The sequence below is a fragment of the Acipenser ruthenus genome, chromosome 1 (assembly GCF_902713425.1).
Source record: "Acipenser ruthenus chromosome 1, fAciRut3.2 maternal haplotype, whole genome shotgun sequence".
Classification (NCBI taxonomy): Eukaryota; Metazoa; Chordata; class Actinopteri; order Acipenseriformes; family Acipenseridae; genus Acipenser; species Acipenser ruthenus.
In genome coordinates this window covers 59,098,803-59,119,219 of record NC_081189.1, presented here as the reverse complement: position 1 = coordinate 59,119,219, position 20,417 = coordinate 59,098,803, and the positions used below count along the sequence as shown (strand labels likewise).

At 39.1% G+C, this 20,417-nt stretch overlaps 1 protein-coding gene across 4 annotated transcripts in view; it reads left to right on the top strand.

Moving 5' to 3' along the window:
- Positions 1-20,417, top strand: part of LOC117421138 (E3 ubiquitin-protein ligase LNX) — a 51,644-nt gene that overhangs the window by 8,132 nt on the left and 23,095 nt on the right. For 3 of the 4 annotated variants that reach the window (XM_034035118.3, XM_034035119.3, XM_059026638.1), the window contains exons 3-5: positions 16,970-17,211; positions 17,684-17,839; positions 19,741-19,949. In XM_034035118.3, coding sequence (XP_033891009.2) covers positions 16,970-17,211; positions 17,684-17,839; positions 19,741-19,949 — 607 coding nt within the window. Of the gene's footprint in view, positions 1-3,728; positions 4,130-16,969; positions 17,212-17,683; positions 17,840-19,740; positions 19,950-20,417 lie in introns of those variants that run through there. The other variant, XM_034035121.3, reaches the window with a different exon arrangement.

Below are 20,417 nucleotides of genomic sequence, written 5' to 3'. Positions count from 1 at the left end.
TCCTCCTTAAAGGGTTGAGGACTCAGCAACTGGTGACGCACTTCCCTGGTCTGGGGCAATTTGTCGACACGGTACAGGAGGTCTCGAGTGATTTCAAAGTGAGGGTACGTGGCGGCGCGTCTGGGCTCGACCACCCGACCATTAACCACAGCTGCTTGGTCAAAGAGCCTGCCCAGCACGTCGTCACGCCCTTGCTCGAGTCGGAAGTCACGGGAACGAGCTAAAAAATCAGCTCCCATGGCTTCCAGCTCGGGATCAGGTCGGTCCTGAGCGGAGGCAGCCGAACCAGACCCCTGCGCTGGCTCCGCGGCCTCCCCCCCAGACTCTTCACCAATCACCCCCACCTGAAACTTCTCAAACCCCTTCCACTGCCAGCCCTCATTCTTCGCAGCCCGGCGCTCCCGTTTAGTTTTACGAGGTTTAAATTTATGACAAAACCACTCCGGGTCGCGAAAGGGAAAGATCTCTCCAATTACTTCCTCTTTCTTAGCCAATAGGGAGGACGGGGCTGTCAGGGCAGCCAACCAACTCTTGAATTGCCCAGAACTACCGGTACCGGCAATCGAGGACACAACCCCAGCTGCACCTGTGTCATCTGCTGGCCAATTTTCACTATTATGCTAACCTTAGGATAAGAGCGTACATCCCCATGAATACATTTAATATGCACCCGTCCCAATATTTGTTTATGCCCCGGTGAGATTAGGCTATCCTGTATTAGGGACTGACCACACCCTGAATCCAGGAGCGCCTGGGTTTTTGTACCATCCACTGTCACAGGAATAACAAAACCCGTCTGCTGGAGTGACTGAGGTAATTGAACATGCTTACCTGGTCGGCTGAGGTCACACTCCATCACGGGGCAGTCCCGCGCGATGTGGCCCACCTCCCTGCACTTCCAACACCTCAGTGGACTGGTTTCTTGCCTTGAAGCTCCAGCAAGAGGTGGAAAAACTGGGGCCATCAAGGGGGCCCGTCGATAAGGTGGCCGTGCGAGACCCCGGTCCGACACCGCAGCAGCCCGCGGGTAACCCCGCCCTGCCCCGGTTCCCGGGCCGGGAGCTCCTGCTGCCACCCCCCGACCAAATACCTGACTACCCCTTCCCCCCAGTCCCTTCGCCCTCTCTGGGCCCAGTAGAGGGGGTGATTCGGTAGCCACAATCCTTCCAGGCAGTCTCGTGGGCGTTGGCTCCGCTGCCTGGTATTGATCCGCCAACTCGACCGCCCGATCCAGAGTGGCAGGTGCCTGCCGCTGTACCCATAGCCGAGGTCCCGGGGCCAAACACTCCAAGAACCGCTCTACCACGATCACTTCCACCAACCTGGCTTTGGTGGTGACGTCCGGGTTCAGCCAACCCATGGCGTAATCCTTCAGGCGGTGTGCGATGGTTCGGGGATGCTCCCCTGCAGCAAAATGCTCCTCCCGGAACTTTTTCCGGTAACCCTCCAACGTGGCCCTGACGCGATTCAGGATGGCCGCCTTCAGCACGGGGTAATCCAGCATCTGCTTCGGGGACAGCGTCCTCGCTGCTGCTTGAGCCTCTCCTGTCAGTTAAGGCAAAAGGTAGCTGGCTCACTGTGCCAGATCCCACCCGGCCAAGGTCGCCATGGCCTCAAACACCTCCAAATACGCCTCAGGTCGATCCTCTGCCGTCTTTTTCGTTGGCCTCTGCAACCGGGGGTCTGGAGCTGCTGGTCTAGCCGCCCCCTGCACCGCAGCAGTGAGGGTCTGGCGCAGGAGGTCCATCATGGCTGCAAACTGTGTGGCATCCATTATTTATTTATTTATTTATTTATTTATTTATTTATTTATTTATATTTGTGCACTGCCTTTATGGGCAATGCCAGTGAATCCCTCTTCTGACACCACGTGTGGAAGGGTGGTGGGTGATTCACTAACACACAGGAGACAGAAGGTGTACTTGAAGCACCGCACAGGTGCCCAGTTTTATTATGCTGGGTGTAATGTTTTCTTTTAGCCCGCAGAGGGCGCTGTTCACCGTGGTCTGCCTACCAGCGATGATAAAAACAGAACCACGAAAAAATACCAGATGCGGTACAGAACAAGTGCGGGTGCACTTACAAGTGCTCAAACAATAATTCACAAAACCAAAGGCGAAAGTAAAAAGGAAAATAAAACAAGGTAACAAAACTACAAATAAAAGGTGCTGCACTTCGGCAGCGTTACCCCAGCCGTCGCTAGCCACACGGCCCGGGTCTCCGTCCTACTCTGACCGTCTCCTCAGTCTACACTGGACTACACAGGGGGTCTGCCCACGGGTTCCCCACTAATATTACGTTTCTTTTCTTTATCTTTTTCGTTTTCTGTTTGGTCCCGGTTTTCTCTCAATCCCGAGTTCCCGTACTTCCTGGTATGTCTTTTTAAAAGGGCAGATCTGAGGAAACAGCAGAGTATTATTTCATAGGGTAAACAATCCCATTAAAGCCCGCCTCCCAGCCACTCAGAGAGGGGGAAAGCGCACACACCCTCTTCCCCACCTCTCTGTGTCACCGCCATGACTGACAGGCAGACCCCACGGGACTGCCGCCCCCTTCCTGCAGCATCGTGCATGCGTCAGACGGCCAGTCCAGATTTCTTCCTGTTACAGTCCCTAACTGGCCTTGCGTAAATGGATTGCGTCACCTTTGCAATGCTTCATGCTGATACTAACTGAAACCTGACGAAGGAGGACTTTTCAGTTTTAATACATTTTAAGATTCCAGACCAGACTAAAAATAAAGAGAGATGATAAATAACAGCTATTTGACATCACACTGCTGAAATATTGGAAGGTGGATTATGTGAAGGTTACAAAAACAGGCAGGATCCAAATGACCTGACCGAGATGCAGGTTTGCATTAACAGCAGATTAATCCGCAGCCAGTGTATATGCGACTTGACATCTGTGCCGGTACAATTATGTGTCACTCATCCAGCTTCATTAAGTTTTTTAATCAATACCACCCAATAGCTAATTTGACGTTGGTTCTACTATTAGCTGTGGGTCATTCAAATCGGGTCTAATTCGAACCACGAAAATCTAGAGGATTTAGCAAGAAAGCTGTGCTGTGTGTAGTACAAGATGAAGGGAATGCACTGGTATCATCATCATGGTCAAAACTGCAGCCCTAGTTTTGATGAAGAGCCAAGTCAGGACAAAAAACAGTATTGGTTACAAACAGTTTGAGAAGATATTTTACATTTTAAAACATAATATAACATTGTAACAAGGTTGCTGCCAACTGAGTGCTTTGGTATTACTGTGCTTTTTCTGTTCTTTGTGCTTTTAGGCTAGTCAATAAAGTCTCCTATGCTCTTAATACTTCCTCATTAAAACGTATTTTTAAAGAGACACATCTCGCTGTTAAAAAAAATCTATATAAAAAATTGGAACCCACCATTCAGAAAATAGGTTAATCTTTTCATAATGAATATTGATTCAGTTGCACAGTTCTATTGTTTTCCACACAAGCAGGCAGTTTTCTTATAAGCAGCAAAACCAATCTTCAGTGCAGGGAACATCCCATCATTAGACAGGGGGTTATTGGTCACACAACCTAAACAGAAGCCACCCCTTTGTGATTTTGAATTTCTTATGACATTCGTGGTGAGCAGTCGTGCCCCAGGTGTCTTACTGGCCAATGAAAGCCCTGTCTCAAAGAGGTTTCAGTCCCAGAGCTCCCTTCTGTGAGTATGAGGTTGGTTAGCTCTCTTTACCTCACAGTGGTGTGTGCTGCAGTATAAGTCACTGTCTCACCAGCCATCCTATGCTGGCCCTAAACAATCACGTCTGTCCGCCCATCTGACAGTCAGATCAGTTAATCCTCTTATGGTTCAGTGATGTTCAGCACAGATTAGTTTAAGAGATCTAAATCAGATTCCAAATGTGCCACCTTCTTTTTTTTCCTTTTGACTAAAATGGCAAGGGAGTCTTAAAAAAGGATTCTGATTAAGATCCAGGATAAGATTTCAGTGTCCTGACAAGAAGGGGAAAGGGAACCCAGCAAGAACCACAGCGTGCCAGAAGCCCATTACAATGAAGGCTCTCCTATTATTGGTCTTACCCTGGCTAAGTCCTGCAAACTACATAGACAATGTGGGAAATCTGCACTTCCTATACTCAGAATTGTGAGTACTGTACCTGCTCTCGTATTGATTTTGTAAGATTGGAATATATATATATATGTGTGTGTGTCTGTGTGTTTCATCTTAACTTTGATTTTCTTGGGTCTAGTAAGATAGCCACCATGCTAGACATTCTAAAGGCAGGACTCTGCTTAGTGGAAGCTGTTTTTGTTTACACTGCATGGCAGTGCATCTGTCAAGCTTTAACTCAGGGAGATGGCTTGTTAAACAACCAAACAGGCATGAGAGAGGGACGTGTATGTGACTAGAATTTATTGACACCATTTTAATAAGGTATAGGTGAAGCCAAATCAAGCTAACGGTTAGCTAAAGTGTTTAAATAGCATGCCATGTAATTTGTAGGCTTTACAAAAAGACTCAAATATAGATGTGAAGATTAAAATATTATTGACAACTATTTCAGCTGTTTTTTCTAACTCACGTAATTAATCTCAAAAGGTGTTTATTTTTTGTTAGTTTTGCCATTTTTGTGATTGAGTGAGTAGTGTGATTTATTTGTATCTTGGTTTTATTAATATATTTTCTTGTCTAGATGCAATGACAGCTACATTGAAAAGCAAGCTAAGACTCGAACAGATACATGATTGTCGGTCAGCATATCAGATGAGATTATTTCTGTGCATAGGTAAAAAAATAAATAAAAAGGGCACTACATGAAAGGAGGGCAGCAGTGTGGAGTAGTGGTTAGGGCTCTGGACTCTTGACCAGTGGGTTGTGGGTTCAATCCCCAGTGGGGGACACTGCTGTTGTACTCTTGAGCAAGGTACTTTACCTAGATTGCTCCAGTAAAAACCCAACTGTATAAATGGGTAATTGTATGTAAAAAATAATGTGATATCTTGTAACAATTGTAAGTCGCCCTGGATAAGGGTGTCTGCTAAGAAACAAATAATAAGAATAATAAGGTTTGCCTCTAATATAAAAAAATACATCTACATTAGAATGTGTGTGTAAATAACTATTGGAGAGGTTCATCTTCAAACATACATTATTACAGGTTTGAGAGCAGGGGAGCAGTGTTTTTCAAGAGATTGTTTGCTGAGCTTTAAATGTAGGTCCTATAAATGATAACTTGCTGTAAATATGTATTTCTGTGTTTTTCCCATATTGAAAAAAAATATATATATAATATTGTAGTAAGTATTCTACAGCTGTTTTGCATGCCTTCATGTATCTTTGTAACATATAACTGTCCAGGACCATATGATACCTGTATTGTTTTCTCAATGTATTTAATCATACAGAACCAACCTCTTATGTATGATAGTCATCCATGCCCCTATATTTCTGTTTGTCTATCCGTGTTTAATCATTTTTATTGCATGCATACACTGCAACATAGTATACAAATTGGACCAGGGATTTAAATATATTTGACTGCTGTTTCAGTGCAGTGTGACTGCAGCAGTAAGCTGTAAATACATCAGCAGTCTGCAAAAGCAGAAAATCCCATATTGGCTTTACAGTCACACATGTCTAGGCTATTCTCCCACTTTCTCTGTTGTAATGTCTGGAGTGCATGAGTTGGTGATTTCTTATTTCTTAGCAATTAAATACAAATAATCTAACAAGTAGGAAATGACTACATAGTGAGGTGTCTGTGATGGTATATACACACTAATTCACAACAGTACTTGAATCATTAAATACCACTGTGTTTACAAAGTAGTGGGATTCTCAGTGCACATGATCCAGTGTGTTCTGCAATCACTCAGTGTGTTCATGGAAATATATCTACTACACTGTGTTTTTCCTCAACCCCAAGACATGATTGAGAAACAAGGTGCTTCAGTTTCTTCCTGAGCCACATTCTAGCACATGTTGGTGGGATGGGAAGGCATTGCTTTCATTTAGGAAGGTTTACTTTTCATCTAAGGGTTTAGATGAGAGTAGTTTATATTCACAACCAATAACTACATTGAAGTTCCAGACAACATTTGGTCATACCACTGAATAATGACGTGTTTTGTGTCAAAGATCATACTGGAAATGATTATATGAATATAAATGAGATACTTTTAGAGCGTACTAATACTGCACAGCTGCATTTCTGGGTACACCTGCACCTACTCATGAAAGTACTCTCTTAAGATTTAGATATTTTATACATAAAGCACGATTTAAATTAATCTGGATAGGAAATGCGATTAACAGTGTGAATTAATTTATTCTAATAAAAAAGAACTGAAGTCAATAGCTATACAAATTGAACAGTTATTCATAACAAATTTAAACAGTAATGTTTGCATTAGTTCCCAAATTGTTATATAACATGTAATGTTATTCACCATCAATCACATTACGTTGAGAAGCGATTTGAAACCTGCAGGTGATGCTTTCAGCTGGGGAGATCATTACCACTTTCTACTCACCCACATTAAAGTAAAGGAGTCTTAATGGAAGAAATGCAAAAAACATACCACTGTTCCACTCCACAAGGAACACATGCAAAGTGGTACTGATAATCGCTTTATAAAGGCTTTCAAAACCTATTTTGGTCCTGTAGCAGTGATTGCATTGTGAAGACTACTCTTTCAGAAGGAAAGGTGCAAATGTATATTACAGAATTTAAAATGGAGTCTTCATTTAGGATTGCACAACCTGTGTTGGAGCAACATCCATATTTATGACGTTTTAATGGCAATAAGTAACCTTGTCTTACCAGGCATGATAGCTGGATATGGGATATTAGCTTTTACCAGGCTACATTCCATTGAATTTTATGGGCATAGTCTGCCAAAGTGAAATGGCACAATATCAGATTTGATCAGTTTTTGATCTGCTCTATCAAATGTATTAGCTCACATACAATGGAGGTAGTTAGTTATGTTTTTATCTTTTGTGGTGAAATATAAACTCATTTAGTAAGGGTTAATTATAATGTATTTATTTACTAATTTTGTAATTTTGCAAATACCTAAATCATACATTTTCTAATTGTGAATTAACACAGGAGCACTTTGATTTATAGTTATTTGTTCACATTTATGCAAAAAAAAAAAATGCATTTTTGTTTACAAACCTAATGTACTGACCTTAATTTACAGTAGCTTCCAAATATAGATCAGGGTTTCATACCTTGTTGTTAGTTGCAAGCTGACTGTTGCCTAGCCATGTTTTAACATAATCTTCAGGTTTGAACAATACCAGTGGCAGGCTGACTAATATATTGAACAGGAGCGACAGCACTGTTATTGTTAAGAGCGCTAGTTTTTTTGGTGTTTAACCTTTTGGGGTGTAAAACGACTAGTACGTATCATACTGTGGCAATGCGCCCCGCCCCTGTGTGCATTTGTGTGTTATGTGTTGTATGGTGCGTGTGTTAATGTTGGTGTATAGATTGGTACACGGGATATAAACGGGTCTGTGTTTCACGTGTATTTAAAAATGTAAATTTGTATTTAGGCACGAGGAGGGCACAAATCACTTCACGTGCTGGTTAAATGTAATATGTGAGCATGGGGTTGCACAGAATTAATTCACGTGCTGGGATTCAAGTGAATAATTAATTAGTAATTGAATCCCAGCACAACAGTATATATAGATGCACATTTCATTCACTCGGGGTTGGGTGTTCGGTGAGTGGAGAACGGGAGAGAGAGAAGGAGAAAATAAAGTAAAGTAATTAGAAGTGTTTTCACTCACCGTGTTTGTTCGTCTGTCGTTTAAGTGTTTAGTACGTTTTGTTTGTCTATTTATTTTGGCGCAAGTGCCGTGTCCTGTGTTTTTGGTGTTTAAAACCTTTTATTTTCTGTTCTGTTTAATTAAATGCTGAGCGAAAGCATTCGCTCAGCTTCACCAAACCATACCTCTTTGTCTGTTTATTTCCTGCTTCTGGTCTGACGCCACCCACTCCGGCCGTCTTTGTGACACATACTCATAGACGTTGCATACTAAAAAATACAGTTTCAGTACACTTTTGTCATTCAATTCATGGAACAGGAAAGGGTGTTTTTTTTTTTTTTTTTTAAATACATCATGTATTTTTAGTTTTTTTCTTTTCCTGTCGGACAAAAAGATTCCAGATCTGGGATTTCGTGCAATCTGGCACAAGTTAACCCCGGTTAATATTCATACACACTGCCCTGATAGCCAAGTTTTACATTTCTGTTATTTTGAGTGCTTCTTTCTTAATTCTCAGACAACAAAACCAAAAAGTTGTGTGGGTATTTTGGTTTGATTTAATGCCAAACATTGACTAAGGCCAAGGAATGAAATGTTTTTCTGAACCCAGTCTAAATGGATGTTTGTCGGGGTAGTGCTCTAAAGCGAACTGTGATTGGACTAAAAGGCATGACAATATGGCATCTAAAACACTCCATTGACAACATGTTTTTAAATGTCTGAGCAAGACTGTTGAAAGCACTACATAAACAATTATTCATTGTTTTCTGTATCATAACATTTTGATTATTTACTTTTCATGGTATTTTGCAATATATAATTACATCTTGGCATACTTGTAATATTTGCTCTAAACTAGATCAATGAAAATTAGATTGTTTGTATTTATTAAACAGTATTCTACATGAGTCTAAGTGAGGTGTTCAAAATCAAGTTCAATTATCATTTGCAAACATAAGTAACTTAAGATTTGCATTAAAGAAATAGGCTTTGCTGTTCCTGTTGCTAAGAATATTAGCAGTGTATGAGTTCACACTACTGGAGGAAATAGACTGGTGACTAACATAAGACTCATCAGGGTACTTTTTCACACAGTAGGCCCAGCTTGACATTCAGTACTCATTTTAGGGAACTTCTGGATCTGTTCTTTTGTGACACATACAAGGCTGCCTTCTACAATGCTTTGATGTCTTTTCACCATTTACTACAACACTTTATGGTCTAGTGGTCAAAGTAGAGGACCATAAGTGAAGTGCTCCTGGCTTTGATTGACTCCCAGCACTGTCAAAGACTCTCCGTGTGCCCTTGGGAAAGTTGCTTGACCTGCTTGTACCTTGGACTCCATCAGCTGTCTGTCAAATTAGGTAGAAGCAGGACCCCACTGTTATTGAGATGTTGCATCCCAGCTCTGCCATATCCGGCATATACAATGTACCTGCATAAATGTACTTCTTTTTGTTATTGAAAATGTAATTTAACATTTAGGCAACTCAGTGTGACACATTTGAACCAGAGTGACTAAATACAGGGTCAGAAAATTATATTTCTACAAATATGTAGGGTAAGTAGGGTAAATACATAACCTTCATAAAATGGTGATGATGGGGAAAGAGCAACATTGTGTACTTTCTGTAAACCTAGCATTTTGTTACATGGATCAGAGTGACTATATAGCTGTAACAGTCCATCTCAACATTGCCTTCTCCACCATTCATCCCCTTCCCTGGGGCACATTCTCTCCCAATCTCCATGCAGTGTGTGACCCTTGTTTGCAACAATTATGATTCTGAAACTCAGGATGTGAACTCCTGACCTTCTAGTGCCAAAGAGTCAATGAACCAGAGCAAATACAAATTGTTTTCTGTCTTAGTTAAAACCTAATTGAGGTTTATATCATTTTAAATGTATATGATGATAGATGAGAGGAAAAGGTTGTGGTTAAACATGGGGGACCTCTAAACGCCACCTAACCTCATGAAGAGGATCATATTAAACTGTCACTTGTTCTTCCTTGGGATTTCATTGCTGGGAATTCTCATTTCCCCCCACTATTATTAAGATGTATTACATTTTTAACTAAGGGCTGTTGTTTGTTTAGTTTTTTTGCATAATACTGTCTATATTACTATAATACCACATGTTTTCTTTGTTATATTATATCCCAAAGGCTTCCGTGTATCAAAAAATGTAGGCTTTAATCTTTAAATATATTTCAAGCACACAGCCTGAACTGAATGGCAACAACAGGTTAAGGTTCATATGCTTGTAAGCCATTTATTTTAGATGTATTTTGTACAGCCACAAACGGAATATATCATTTCTACTCACTTGATACATAACTTCTAGGCCTTTTTTAAAAAATGAAATTCAAACTCCTTTGATTTAGGTATTTGACAGAGTGTTTATTATTTATGACAGTGAATTAAATCCATGTAGCCAAAATTAGATTCATAAAAGAATGTCCCATTTGGCGGAAAAGATTTTGCTTGTCTCATTTAATATTATTGACTAACCATTCACTAACACAACATTTCATTTTTCAGACAAATTTGTATGACTGTAAGCCAAAGACAGCCTGAAAGCCTTTTACTGTCTGTTTAGTCTCTACGTTTGGGAATATTACAACTCCCATCTTAATTTTAATCTTTAAAATGGCATTTCAGAAAACAATTTCCCTCAAGAGCTAAAAGTTTGTCATAATTGGAAACTGGTAAGTTTTGTCAGATTAGTTATCTTTGCAGTGTTGCAGTGATATTTACAGGAGTCGCACATATGATGCCCCCCTAGGTCACCTAATGGTTGGCCAGTGCCGCCACCATTGTCAGAGTGCCCCACGCTAAGGTCAGCATTGCCGCTGCCAGCGCCACCACTGCCGGAGTGCCCAGCGGTGTTGCCTCGGCTGGAGTGCCCCGCACCGCTGTCAGCATTTCCGATGCCAGCATTGCCACTACTGGCTGCAGGTCTGGAGGAGGCAGCATTTCCGCTGCCAGCGTTGCCACTGCTGGAGTGCCCCACACTGCTGCCAGCGTTGCCACTGGTGGCTGCATGTCCAGAGGAGACAGCATTTCTGCTGTCAGTGTTGCCACTGCCAGTGTTGCCACGGCCAGCGGAGCCAGCTGTTAACATTGCCGCTGCCAGTGTTGACACTAGCAGCATTTTTACTGCCGGAATACCTCGCACTGCTGTCAGCGTTGGGGACACCCTGCCAGAAAGAGGAGGTGAGCACCAATCCACCCATGAGAGTCCATGTGGAGAAGGATGGACATGAGAGGAGGAGGGTGGTTTTTTAGGGGGTGTGGCAGTGTGAAAGCCCTGCTGGTGTGGTGTTGGTGTGGGGGAATAGTAGGTTGGCAGGGAGGGGGTTACATTTCTCCCTGTCAAAACAGTTGGGAATGTGGCTGGAGCCGATAAGTGATTAAATGATTAATTAGGCTCCAGCCACGGGTGTATAAAATAGGTATTCATGGGTGATGATTAGAGTTAGTGGTGAGAATTAAGTTTAGTGTTGATGTGCTGTCCCATCTGTTTATTTACGTTTCGTGAGTTTTGTAGAACCTTTTGTTTTGTTTTGTTAAATATGTTTTTGTTTCTACTGTGTTATTTTTGTTTAAGAAAGAGCGCATTAGTGTCTGTGTCTGTCTTTGTCCCTGCAAATACCATCTGGTCTAGGAGGCTATCGCGCCACACTTACCATCAGCCCTGTCCCTTGATCTCAGTGCCAGCTGTAGTCATTCCCTCAGATGGTCGTCACAGGCTGGCCTCAATCCTGTGGAAAGACATTTTGAAATACATGCCAACTAAGTGATCCACTGTGGCAGAGAGGTCTTGAAGCCAACTTGTTAAAATATCAATCAACTGCTAAACCTCCACATGGCAAAATGTTAAAATGTAAACAATTTGAGAGAAATTATGTTTTACTGTAAGCATCTGAGTGTCTGCCTTTTTTCCCAATTCATCACCACTAGAAATGTAGTACATCGTCATCTTGTGCATGTGTTTTTGCCAGTTATAGAAGATAATCTACTCATTAGAAAAAGGATTTACAATTCTCTAAGTCTTTAATGAGTTCCTGTTCATGCTGTCTCGAAGCATGAAGCTTGCAGTCTTTTGCCAAGACAACAACAGTGTTTAAGTTTTTATTTATGGTTCTGAATCTGTGTCGTAATTAATTTTACTTTGGTAATAAAACATGACGTTGTTTGTTGATAGCATCTTCTTTCTAGTAACATTTACCAATAAATAAAACAGATTTTGGAAGTTTACCATTGTGTGTTTTCATGAAGTACTTTACTGGTCTAATGAATATTTATGAAGTTTAATGTTATTGAAAGGCATGGTATACCACATACTATCAGCTGGGTGGTAACAGAAGTCTGTGTGGGACGGCATGTCATTTTCTCCTTCTGTAGTCTCTCTACACAATATTCTTGTTGTCGAAGTACAGGTCCCTTTAAATCAAATGTTTTTTTTTTTTTCTATATCTGGCTCTTATTTGCACAAAACCTTTTCAAACACCTTACTGATTAATGTCTAGTCGTTAATTTGCACATTGTAAACAACCAAGCTGCTAAGCAGTTGGCTCTACCTTTATCTTGTAAGGCAAGCCGATTTTAATTACCGTTATCCCAAGCTCTAATACTGGCTAAGAAGGAAGAATCAATCATTGCTGTACAGTACAGCCCACTCCGTCACTCCTGCAGAACGGCAACAATGATGTTTTTGTGAGTGGACATGCACCGATTAGAAAAACAAACAAACAAAAAAAACCCTCTGCCTCAGTATTATAAGTTCTTGGGCAAATTCCAAAACGAGGATACAAAAGCTGTCATTGCCCATATCTTTAAACTCACAAGATTTAAAAAGGTTACTCTTATTTCTTTATTTTTTACCAAAATTAACCGCAAAGTACATTTTCCTACACCAATAGTTTTCAGAGAATTGTACAGTATAATTCCTAGAGAAAAGCCTATGTCAACAGGACTCATGTTAAAATAATTTATGAATGAATGTACTGTAGCAGCTACACACAAACTTACTACACAACCCAGTAAAGAAATAATAACATTAAATTGTAACAATCATGATCTTTAGACGGTTACTATAGCACAAAAACAACTTTATGATTTCTTTAGAGGACATTTTAAATGTGTTATCTATAGGGGAATATTAAAATGTTACTAGTTTTTTTTAGTTCATTTCTATTTCTGGGTCTATAAACATTATAGAAACAACAAAGACGATATAAACACAGCAATATCTAAAAATGACCATCTATCTGTCTATTTTTAAACAAACCCTTTCATACCTAACCATAATATTAATAAAGTATGGTATAACACTGCTGTATATTCCCTATTTAATTAAAGTATGTGGCAATGCTGTATATATAAAAAAAAAAACATTTAAATTGTATTTATTGCCGTTAAAAAACAAAGCTTTTGTTCTGTTCATGTAAATGTTTGTGTTGCATGTGGATTGTACTGTATTAAGTCATTAATGAGACAGTGTATTACAAATGTATTAAAATTTAAAAAGGTGCGCTAAAATCTATCTATCTATCTATCTATCTATACAAACACATTAATGCATTTTAAATATAAATAAGTGACTGTAGTTACCATCGCATCAAAAGCCTAGAAGTACATCCACTGTTTGTTGTTTTCAAACACATTTTCCTTTGACAAAGGTACAGTATGTTAAACATACCGAAACGTTTGAGACCCAGTAGTTGGAAACATACTTGATTTAATAAAATAAAGAGCTTCCAAACAAAATCAAAACATGTTGTTGGCACAGTTCACATAGGTATCCCATCATAGCATTTACCTTTGCAAGTAATAAGACAACTCTGCAAGTATTAGGGAATTAATCTCAGCCTGTCCATTTGGAGGTTTTAATGCAGAAATCAGGCATACACCTCAAAAAACAGCTTTTCTAATGAGTGATTCTGCACTCTTGTTCAATATTTGTCTAGTATTCCCAGAGCTTAGGATAATAAGCAGCTGTTTTCAAAATAAACTACATTTAGAAAGACAGGTAGGAGACAGTGAACCAGGTCATTAGAATGAACATGTTTGTTTTGTTGGCTAAACAATGTCAGTGGTGAAAAGCACCTATTTAAAAACTGTTTAGGGTTTGAGTGTGATGTGATGCATGCTGTCATGTCAGCACATTGCTTATGTTCTTTGTGATATATATCATCTATTCAAACCCTAGTGTATTCAAAAGATTTTGAGGGTTCAGTAAAATGTTATATTATCACCCTGGTCTCTACATTTAATGAAGTTCCAGCAAATTTGGGTTTTTGATTTGTTCTCCACTTTGAAGGATACAGTACTGTAATAAACGTAGCAGGGAATTTGGAATACTGCAAATCTCTTGACTTTCAAAAGCTGGAAATGATCGATATCCTTGTGAGCATATTATATGCATAAGAGTGGGTGACAACAACTCTTACGTAGAGATATTAATATCAACTTTTTACCTACCTAAGGAGATCAAGAATAACAAGGAATAACCTTCAACTTTCCACCAGAACTCAATTTTTAATCTATGTATTTTTTTTTATTTTTCCTGATTAAAATCTATGCCGAAGGCAGGGCCTGCTTTTTATGCAAAGACAAGTTGTGTAAATTATTTGTACAACGATTCTCTTATTTCACTACAGCAATACAAATGGTAGGAAACACTGGGCAGGATTTTCAAAAGCCAGTGTTATTGTATCGAACTCGCGGTATAGTAACGAGAGCTTTAGTAGCAAGTGACTTTCAAACGAAATGTGTTAATTAAAAATCCGTTAAATGCTTTGAAATTGAGTCGATGAGGTCGTTAATGAACGCATTTCTCGTTAAAAAGCTTAATTGTCACAGGTCTCCTACATCACTTTCTGTCTCAACAACTAGATAAGGGGAACTTGTTAATCAAAATGCATGTTAACGAGATCAAGAAAAATGAATGGAAGCAGAATTCACTGTGATGGAAACTACTCGTGTACAGGGAGACGACTCTCCCACCAGCGAGCAGCAGCCAAATGGAAATAAAAAATAATGTGAATATCTATGTTGTGTATAATTTGTAAACTTCATTTAAAATTGTGCATTTTGTCATGCAGAATGTACATTTATTTAGAACACTTCACATATAAAATGCTGATTTATGATTATCTTGCGTGTGGGTAAAAATCAGACAGCACGGATTAAAAAAAATAAAATAAATAAAAATTAAACCCCACTAGTCATTTACCCTCTTTCGAGGGGATATTTTAGTATGTACGATTGTAGTCTATAAATATATATGTTTGAAGTGCCATTTGTGTTTGTAGTTGTTATCTATATTATACATGTATACCATGTATGTAACACTTCATTATATATTTATTAAGCGTTTAGAATTACGATACCAAGTACACAATTTGTTTATAATTAATTGTTCGGTGAATCTTCTAATCATGCATTTTCTCTGGTACTCTTTGCTCTCCTCTGCGATTAAATAAACTCAACATGATTAGAAGTAGCCACTGAACACTTACAGTATTATAAGAACATTTTATATGCATACAAATGTGTGAAGGTGAAACATTGTACATAAAGTGTGTACATTAAGTACGTTTAGGCAAATTCCACGTCAATGACCTTGATCGCATTCCTAGTGAATCTGTGTGCCCTTGTACGCCTGTTCTTCATTCTTGTGTGGATTAGACACAGGTGTTAAAAGCCAAGGACGCATTGCAAATCTTCAATCACCTAAGGAAACTTCATTGTAATATCTAATATGCCATTTTCTATACAAAGATTACAGTTGTATAATCCAAATAAAATCTACAGTAGAGGTCTGCTGTCATATAATGTATGTATGCAGAATTCAAATAGGCTACAGTTGCATTGATAATTTCTTGGTAGTCTCATTACACTTTGTGCAAATAACGGTATATAATTTTAGCAATACAACAAACATTCCGTAAGTTTACAAATGGTTAAATAAAGTGAATAAATCTGCTTCATAACCACAAGTATAGAAAAGGCTAAACATTTCATAACTACAAATATTGAATTATCTAGCTTGTCTGTAAGAAATTAACTGTGGTCCTGTACACTCTCTCTCTCTGTATCGTCAGCTGCGGTCTGTTCAATTTCTATTTCAACGTGAGTTATATACCGTTTCGTTAAGTAAAACCCTCCTTTTCCAAGGGCAAATTAACTCCTAATAAATGATGACAATTAACACAGATTTGCTTTTCAATTCTCACACAAACAAATGAAGTAGTCGCAAGAAGCACTGCTTATTAAGATATTAACATTATTTTGTAAATCAACATAATTTCGGAAATCACATCAGGACAATTATTTAATAACAACATAGGCTTAACAACTGCTTGAAAATGCCAAAATCAATGCAACATACCGATTTCTTGATTATACACTGGAGTTATCATTTACGACCTTTTGAAAATCCTGCCCAGTGTGCCTTAAGGAGTTGAAACTAAATCAAGTAAGTTGGAAAAGTAAACAAACATGGATCACTGGTTTCATTTCATTATGTCCAGGAGCAGTGTCTAATGGGTCATGACCTTTTGACTCTTGCTTAACTACCAGCTACGTTTAGTATGGCTGCACATGAGCACTATCGAGTAAACTTCCTCCTTCTGAAAATACCTGTTATCTCAAAAGAAACTATTTGGGCCTAAATCCTGGGGAAATGAGATTGCTACTAAAGATCACTGGAGAGGAATTCATTGCTGTTTTTCCATACCACAGTAAGAACAGACTACTCTAGTAATAGAGTACCATAGCTATGGACCAGTTCCCTACTATTCTGCTTTCAAAACTCTAAGCAGCATTCATACCTAACATTATCAAAGTCACAGTAATATAATAATATTAAAACATGTGAATCAAGAGACAAACATTTAAAATGTTACCGGTACTTGTTGTTTTCATTTGAGAAAATGTATTTAAAAAAATGGGGATTAATTGCACTGCACCACTGGTTCTATTTATTCTTTGGTCATTAGTTTTTTTTTACTTTTCCAATACAATTGAAGTCATAAGTTAAAGTCCCTGTCATCTTGATTTATATTTATCTCATTACAATCATTTTTCACAGATTAAAAAAAGTGGCTTAAGTCTTTCAATTGATAGATGAATACCAAAATAACCGAGCACATTTAACACATTTAAAATTGCATCTGTTTTGCCTCAGATGTAAAGGAGCTTCACACTATGGCCTCTCTGGAGAGCGAAAGCGACGCTCTCAGGATGACGATTGCACAGACTGCACATCAGAGCTCAATGTAGCCGCCCTGCCCTCAGATCTCCCAGCCTCCGCAGCTGTAGCCTTAGTGATTGACGACCCAGGTCTTGTTAACCCTGCCTTTGACCCAAGCGTGGAAGACAGCCAGTCAGACAACAGTAGCCTTCCCGCCAGATCTAACACCAAAAAAAGTATGTTCAAAAAGTGATTTTTTATCGTTGAAAAGTATTTTTATTTTGCATACTCATGAAACGGCTAGTTCTGTTACAAGTTACTATAAAACACATGCTTGAATGTTGTACTATATGTTCATGATAATTTTTAAATAAAATATACTATAAATTTTAAATTGTATAAAACCTGTCCTACACCTGCTAGCTTTTTCTGTAAATTGCTGATCTTGACTGTATTATCAGCCACCTATCATTTAGATGTTGCCGTCAAAGAAAGTGGCATATGGCTGCTTAGGCAGAGCAGAATATTGAAAGGTTTTTTTACTAGCAATTTTCAGAAAACATTTTTCATTTCTGTCCATTGTGACTCAAAGGTAGAGCAGTTCTTCTGCTGATTTTAAAAGTAGGAAGGGGTCTAGTCCAGGAATGTCTTGCCACAGGTTCTTTATAAGACTGTGCTCCATCTTCATGTCTTGCTTTCTCTCTACAGTCCGCAATTTTGATCGTTCTGCCATGAGAAGCAGGTCTTTCAAACGGTTAAACCGAGCGTTCAGTGTCCTCCGGCGAACCAAAAGTGGGACTGCCGTTGTCAACGAGAGTGCCGAGGAAAGGGACAATGAGAGGAATGCGAACGTTCCCGAGGAAGGTAATGATCTTGCTTGTTGGGCTTCAGGCAAGATTGTGATTAATTCTAATGCTGTAAAAATATGTAAGTGTGTAGTAGTTAAAGACCCCTTTTAGATTAAGCTGTACTATAGTTCAGAATATTCAAGTTTTCTAATAACTCACAAAGCAAATTCCATTCCTGAAAAATAAAAAATTGCAGGATGAAATAAAATATTTATCTTTTCCAAGCTTTGAGCGTTGTTTCAAGGGATCGGAAATGGTAACTATGTTAAATAGTGTTCTTGTTATTTATTAAAAGGTTGTACAGATCACACTGGTGAATGCACGTTGACTGCACTGGTACGTGTGGGTGAGCCGATATTGCTGCATCCAAAACATACCAACCAGAACGGCTTAGTTATTAAAGTGCTTTGTATCTTGGAGATTGAGAGTTTAAATCCCAGCTGGCATAGACTGGAACTTGTTAGTTTTTGAAAGGAGTGTTTTGTGGCAGACTTGCAGGTAAATACTGTCTTAGCACAGCTACTGCTTCTCCCAGGACCCCTGGTGATATGGTGACAGGTCAGGTCAGCAGCACCGCAGTGCAGTGGAGACTGCAGGTTTTGTACAGGGAATAGGGAGAAAAGTGAGAAACAGAAAAGAAAATCCATATCAGCCCTTCTATGCAGATATCAGCCCTTCTGCAGAACAGAAAATGCAAGTAATAACACAACCGTGGCCAGTTTGTTAACTCTTTGCACCCAAAGACAAATTGCATGGCTCCGGACAAAAGAACGAATTAATTGGTATACATTTTTTTTTTTTTGTATGAAAGTGACCTCTGCGGTGTAAAGGTGGTAGTGCATGTAAGGTCTAGGGTGTATTCCTTTTTTAGAGAAGTTCCAAACTTCTCTAACCCCCAAATCCCCACCTGTACATTGGGCTTTCTCGTCTCTGCATCTCAGTTTGGAACACTGACGCCCGCTGGACCGCTTCACTACGTAGTTTTACCACCACACACAAACAAAAGGAAGCTGTAGAAATAAATTGTATAATAAAGCATATTGTTGTTTTGTCTAGTATTGGCTTAGCCTTCCATTTACACTAAAGAGAGAGCCTCCTACAGTCTATCAGTAAACCTTTTAAGAAAACATGCGGAATCGAAGGTACTCTTTCAGGATTGTTTTTCTAATCCTACCTCTTTATTTACATCTTCACTAAAACCCTTTTCAGATAAATCATGTGTTCTGCCTAAACCATGTTTGAGCAAGCAAGTTTCTGTAAGAAAGAAATCCCCCATTCTGTGTTTTTCCATTGCTGTTATAGCACTGGTATGCAAATTCAAGTATCAGCTCCTTATCTGTAATGTTTGCAAATCAGGTAATACCAGTTTGTTGATTTACAGTAAATAGCCAAGCCTTTTTTGAAACGCCTATTTACCTTTAGCTGAATATCAAATGAGATAATAATGTATAAAAACTTTGCTGAGTGTGCTAATAATTTTGATGAATATTTGAAATTAATTGGGGTGGTCACATGTGTGGATTTATGGCATGTCCTACCAATCCAAAATGTAGCCTTGGGAGCCATAGTTGTAGCTTGGCCCGGTAGTAAGGTTATTGCATAATTATGTATTTACACAGGATGGCAGGTGTGACAGCAGTGATAACCTTTCCTTATATATGCCCTCAAGTGGTGAGCAAATACAATGAAATGAAAAAATAAAAAAAAATTGAATTGCCACCTCATAAGGGGAGTGAGGAGAAAAATAAATAAATAAAATAAGAGATAAAACCAGTCAAGCCTGCGTGTACCTGCATATAATAGGGACTCTTCAGGGTTGTCTCAATGGACAGGAGGGGCTTTCATGCATGTGTTTTTAAACATTGAGAATTCAATGAAATATTTCTGGTTTTTTTTAATGTATTTTTTGCCCTCCAGTTTTGGCACTCCCACAGCTGCATCACCTGATCCCTGGTGGTGAAATCACCAGCATCAAGATCTGCCGTTCTAACCCCAGTGAAGCACTGGCCATCAGTATTGTGGGGGGCAATGAGACCCCCTTGGTCCGAATCCTCATTCAAGACGTGTATCGAGAAGGGATCATTGCCAGGGATGGGAGGTTGTTGCCGGGAGACATGATACTAAAGGTTTGTGCTCATAACCACAAGAGCTTAACACGTTTCTGAAACATCTAACTAAATGCACACAAGGGAGGAAGATAACTCAAGGAACTTTGTGATGTTGACTGTAATGCAAGATGTAAATTCATCTTTTTAGATTTAAATTAAATTGGCAAAGTGCACATTAAGGAAATACATGTAATAGATTTGTTTTAGTAGAAATACATACAGTATGTAAAATAACCTTGGAGCTAAGACTTAACTAGTAAATCTATTAAATATCATTACAATCTTCAAATATCATGTTATATCGTCATACTTTTTAACTGACTCCAATCGTGCACTTTAAAAGTAGGAAACTTAAGGAGGTCTCTCCTTATTGAAATATTTTTTTCCATGTAAAACAATTTTTTTGTTTTTTTTACAAATAAAACAGTAGCAGAGAATATTCTGTGTATGGGGAAAAAAAAGAGTTGAATTTGTCAGAGTATTGTA